We start from the raw sequence: 6000 nt of genomic DNA, 5'->3' as shown, positions 1-6000 counted from the left end.
TGGTCGAAAGTGACGAAACCTCCCTGCCGGCAGTCGCACTCCCCTCTGCCCATGCTGTGCTTTTGCCATTTACCTTTCTAGGAAATCCTGGCTCAAATGCAGCCACGTCCACATATCCATCCATATTCTGTTCCTCCCTTGTCAGCGACCAGCAGATTCTTCCTCACTCATGTGCTTGCTTTCCCACATAGGGGCACAGGTTCTGGGAGGAAGGAACTGACCTGACTCTCTCAGAGACCTGTGATTGCTTACAGAAGGCACTCAGTACTTTGAATAAAAAATGACACCCTTCAAAGACTAAAGCGTATTAAAGAACCGCTCCGATACAACTCAACTTTAACATTTTATTTTGTGTAAAAAAGGGCAAATTTAGTGAATTATTTTCATCTTGTACACAAAGTTATAATTTTAATGCTTTTCACATCCATGCTGAAAATTTGCAGTTTGGTAAAAATGAAAGGAACATAAGTTTCTCTGAAGGAATTTTTCACGCCATTATATACACTTCCTGAGAAAGTCTCAAACACTTTCTCAATGATCACAAGTTACCAAGAAAATAAAAGATTAAATTTGTACAGATATTGATCTATATATCAAATACATACAGAAATGATGTAAAAACCTTATGCAGTTTACTTTGACCTCTGTCCTCAAAAGATTTGCCCAGGGACAGATGCTTTTCTTTTGTATAAATGACTGTGGCTTTATTTAAAATATGAAAATCAAAGGAAGCAACCCAGTTTAATCACAGTATTTTTAAAATCCCTTCCCAATAGTAAAGGATCATTACCAAATATATAGCACCATAATACAAATATTGATGGGAGAGGGTATTCACATCACGCAAAATTAATATAATAAAAACAAACAAACACTGAAAACCCGTGTTAGTATCCGTAGAAGTTGTTGATAACAGCTTTAGCTTTCCTCATACACAGCAAGGAAAAGGTTAAAAGAGTTTAAACTACCAAAAATCCCCAAATAATCCTAACAGGAAAAAAATGAAAGCAAACCCAAGGTCAGCAGTACATTTTGAACCGTAAAAGAGAATGGGGCTATTGGGTTGTACGACTGGAGTTATGGCTAAGACACCAATCTCCTCTGCACTGACTTATTTCCTGTTTATCAGCGGCAGGAGTTAGAGCCTGAATGATGAGGAGGGCTTCAGATTGTGTGTAGGCTGCTAGGAAGTCCTTGCCAACCTTTAGCTGTTGGTCACGGGGTCAAGACAGGAAACACTTGGCGAACAGGTGGGAAATTCGAAAACACTCAGAGCCTGGTTTTGCTAGATAATTGAAGCTTACAGGACCTGGCTACAAATGAGCATTGTACACAACTCATTACCAGGCTCCAGATCAAATCCCTCCTGGGTTTCTCAGGTCCCTGCAGAGCCCCAGAGCCCAAGGTACTGGCAAAGCGCACCGTGCAGCTGCTTCCTGTGCCCCTGTCACGTGTCATGGAACCAGAGCCTGAGAACGAAGATCGTGGTAAGCCCTGCTTTGGAAGTCTTCCAGGCTTTAAGTTTATGGGAAGATTCTTTAAGTTAAAGATTTGGGAAGTGTGAGGATGTCACATTTACAGTAGGTCCCTCTCAGTAAGGTTGTTTAAGATAAATATCCAGTAATTTAACAGCTGAATTCACATATATTTGACACGTGAGAATCAACCTGGCGTTGATATGATCTGCATTTATGCCCCTAAAGAGTCAGTATTAAGAAATGTTGACATGCGATTCCATACATTCTTACACTATAAAGTAACAAATTTTACTTCCAGTAGCAACTACAAAACCTTATGTTATTAACCCCTCTTGCATAGAATGAGGTAAACCTGTGCGTATTACCAATGCTATTTATTCCCAAAAGTAGAGCAATATTTTAGAAAATAAATTGCTGGTTTTTAATGTTCTATGCATTTTAAAATTCAAACAAAAATCTTACCTAAAATGGTCTCCTGGGGCTTTCCATTACCATTTTTTTAAAGCATTCCATAGGCTGAAGGACTTTAGAGGTTAATCATTTTGATTAATTTCTAATTAGCCCTACCTATATTCCAGAGGAGATGGCCAATGTTACCACTCTGAAGAGGCCAGGCTAAGACCCAGAAGCACTTCTAGAACAGATGCAATTAATTCCTGAGAGTTTAGTTTATGAACCTCACTGGTAAACGCTAGAGCTCTCTCATTCAGTCACAACTCAGAAGGTCTGAAAAATGCAGAGAGCAAACCTTTCACCAATTTACCCTTGTATCCTTTTTTTAAAGGAAGCCATGTGAATTTTAAAATAGGGAATGTCTGAAATGGTCCAAATCAGTTATTATCGTTAAAATTAATTTTGAATACAATTAAAAGACAATTCATACTATATATATATATATTTATATTTATATATATGGAATTTTAAGAAAATTAAATTCTCTTTCAAATTAGTTTTCTAACAAATCCAGGATAGTTAAAAGCAGAGCTGGAATGATTTTGAAATCTAAACGGATTTTTGGCTTTAAACAACTCTGAACTTGATTCCACTGGTAATACAGTAGAACATCTGTTTTGGGGTGTGGTTATACCAAGTATCATCTAACTGATGGAGGGAAATGGTAGAGGCCTGACCAGAATCCCTCATGTGGGGTATCTTTAGTAAGGAAAATAAAATGAACTACGGACAATATTGCATTTTCCCCAACCCCTCGACATGTAGACTGAGATCCTGTATATCTTGTCAACCATTCCAGTTTAACACTTTAGTGTTAGGATAATTTTAATCTTTTTTTTTTTTTAATTAAAAGAGAACATATAAAAGTATCCAGAGTTCTTCCAGTTTCATATAGAACTCCAAATAAATTTTCACAGAATGAAAAACATTTCTGTACAAACATTTAAAATGGGCTGCAATAAAATGCCAACAAGCAGAATTAATTACCCCTTCCATGATCCTATGTGGTGATGAACCCTCCTTGGGAGGGGGGTTCAGTTGCATATTTCTGCAGCAAAGGAAGCTGGAGATGTGACTGGCCTAACTTCTAAAATCCCAAAATCTCCCAACAGGTACCAAAAAGGTTCATTTGTAATGACAGTTCATTTGCATTTACAACTATATCCTTCTTTTAAATCATTTCCTTCAATCCTGCTACCTAAACTTTAATCTTACCAAAAAGTTAGAATTTCAGTTGTTAACAATGCACATAAATCCAAACTTGGAAAATATTACAAAATTCTTCCAAAAGCTTCAAATACAACACAAAAATTGTCCATCTTTATAAATTGAAAAATTTCCCCCCACGACTAAAATAGTTTCCCCACCCACCTGAAAAATCTGGAACTGAAATTTTCTATGTTTAGCAAAATGTCCCAGTGGAATAGCCCCGCTGTACAGCTCGGTAGGTTATAAATCAGTCCTGTTTTGTAAAACCCCTCCCTCCCGCCCCTGGGTCCGGAGCCCGCCTCAGGGCTCCTGTTTGATGTAGAAGCTGGCAGAGCCATTGCTCTCCTGATCGGACGCTCCTTGGAGGAAATTATAATCCTCTCCATCTATCAACTCCTCCTTCAGTTGCAATGTAGTCACTGCATGAGAGAGATAAATGCGGGGGATGTGATTAAGCCTTTCTGGAAAATTCAGATTACTTTCAGTCTTCAGGTTCCACCAGCTTTATACAGTTAATAAGACTTCTTCATGTCTTCCATAACTCTTAAAATTAACCCCCAGAAGTATGAACCTTTAATTCACTTTAATTCTTAAAATATATTGGCAGTTAAGAAAGTCCCAGAAAGGAACAATGCCGTAATCTAGACACTGCACAATGAACCTCTTCAATGAAGTGGTCAAGTTAATAGTGATCGCTGATTTGATGAGAATAATTTGAATTTTTCTTATAACTAAGTATTCACTTTTATGTCAATGTCTATACAACAGTGACGCATTTCTTGCACGATTCTGAACTCTAATATTTAAAATAAGTGACGTTAATAAATGACTTCAATATAATCTTATCATCTCCAAGGAGTACCTTCATTAAAAAGACTCCCTGTAGAAAAAAGATAGAAATTTGATAATAATAGTAAAATAGTATTATAAATAATATAAAGTATGATATCATCTATGATAGACACGTTATGTTTATACATAATTCTCATATTCATAAAGATAAGTCATAAATCTGATATTGGATAAACACCTATATTAAAACTAAAATCCTGGAAAACTTGAACAATCATTTTAGGTAAAATAAAACTTTACTGACATCAGCAATGTGAAAATCACTGGTGCAAAATGGCTAATGATGGCAATGGCATCACCGAACAGCAGGACTGCCTGAGTCCTTGTCGGAGGATCTGAGGACTTCGTTTTTAAAAATTTTAAGTAGGCTCCACGCCTAACATGGAACTTGAACACATGACCCTGAGACTGAGTTGCACGTTCTACTGACTGGGCCAGGCAGGTGCCCCTGATGACTTCCTTTTTAATGAAGACAAACCCAACAGTCTAGGCGGTCCTCGATTCATAAACAGGCCATGTTCCAGTAAGTCTTTATTTCTGTGGACAACTGTTTTTAAGTTTCTAGTATTTTCAGTGGGGTTTAGATTTCTTGATAGCCACTGAAGTCATGGCTAGTCAGAATCGTTAGGGACAGGAAGGCTTCTTTCTAATGCATGGGCAAAGACGAAGAAAAAAATTTTTTTCTTTGCTGGGCCCAGCAGTGGCCTTGGGCAAAAACTTTAGGCTGTTTAATACCGAAATTTTCCTTTTTTAAAAAAATAAATCCCTCTTAAGTTACTGTCCTTCAACACAATTATCCAGTAACTTCAGATTCCTCTGAATCCTTTCCTGGAGGTTCATGGTCTACCGTTACTTCCTACAGAACTCTCCTTCAAAAAATCACTTCTCTACTTTTTAAATAAAAATGGTCTCAGCTAGGTGCTAAAAACTAGTCTTAGTAACCACCAACTTCTCAGAAAGGTATTCAGGTTTCTTAAAGAAGTTACCGTTTAACCAAAATTGGGCTGGTCAAGCTCCAAATACTGGAAATGGGTGGTCCTGTATGCTAACACACTGACTGGGATCCAATCGCACGGTAAGCGGTGCTCACTTCCTTCTCCAATTTCTTCAGCACAAGGATGTGTTAAATCAGAGGTCACAAACTGTGTCCTTCCCACTCCCTCCTCCCGTGGTTCTTTTAAATTTGACTGAATATTTGGAAACAAGAGATTTCCCGTTAAGACCCTGGAAAGTAGGGACACTTGGCCACAGACAGCCAGCTTTTCCAGGGGCTGTGGCTGGGGGAACTGACTGCCAGGGCAAGCCTCCCTGGGCCGCGGTGCCTGCCACAATCGCGTCTGAGCAACGTGTGACTCCCACCCATGCTGGCTGTGTTACTCTCTGAGATAACTCGTCTTCAAATCAAAGGTGCAAGTTTTGTTTTTTCCATTGCGGATCTTTTCATTACAATTGGAACAAGACGATGTGCACATATATGGAATGTAAACTGGGAACTGCTTATACAGAAAGGAAAAAGTCAATTTATGAGAATTAGGGCTCAGAGAGTATTTAGATGAACAATAAGCCAATTAAGTTTACCTGAATCACTAACTAGATAGTACCACCATGTGGAACAATATTAAAACGGTTATATTTTTAAAGTCAAGTAGTGCAGTCGCAGAAAAATACTTTCTTCCTGATCATAGTTACAAAGATTAGTTTAAAAAATAGTGGTCTTTCCGGTGCCTGGCTGGCTCAGTTGGTAAGGCAATGGACTCTTGATCTCAGGGTGGTGAGTTTGAGCCCCACACTGGGTGTAGAGATTACTTACAAATAAAATCTTTAAAAGAATAGTGGTATTTGATATCTTAATAATTTAAAGAATAATCTTTTGAGAGAGGTCAATTCACTTCATTTTACTTTGGTATTTGTTTTGGTAATGGTGTTAAAAAATTTAATAGTCCAAAGACAGAAAAGCGAATACACTAAGCCTATAATAACAGCAAAACAAACACCAATCAGACTGTTG

General features: G+C 37.9%; 1 protein-coding gene across 21 annotated transcripts in view; it reads right to left on the bottom strand.

The window, feature by feature from the left end:
* Positions 1-330: 330 nt before the first annotated feature.
* Positions 331-6000, bottom strand: part of MBTD1 (mbt domain containing 1) — a 70657-nt gene continuing 64987 nt past the window's right edge. For all 21 annotated transcript variants that reach the window (XM_006940199.5, XM_019817668.3, XM_019817672.3 and 18 more), the window contains one exon: positions 331-3559. In XM_006940199.5, coding sequence (XP_006940261.1) covers positions 3441-3559 — 119 coding nt within the window. In that variant the 3' untranslated portion in view covers positions 331-3440. The remainder of the gene's footprint in view (positions 3560-6000) is intronic.

This window comes from Felis catus, chromosome E1, assembly GCF_018350175.1.
Source record: "Felis catus isolate Fca126 chromosome E1, F.catus_Fca126_mat1.0, whole genome shotgun sequence".
Classification (NCBI taxonomy): Eukaryota; Metazoa; Chordata; class Mammalia; order Carnivora; family Felidae; genus Felis; species Felis catus.
This window is presented reverse-complemented; position numbering and strand designations above follow the sequence as displayed.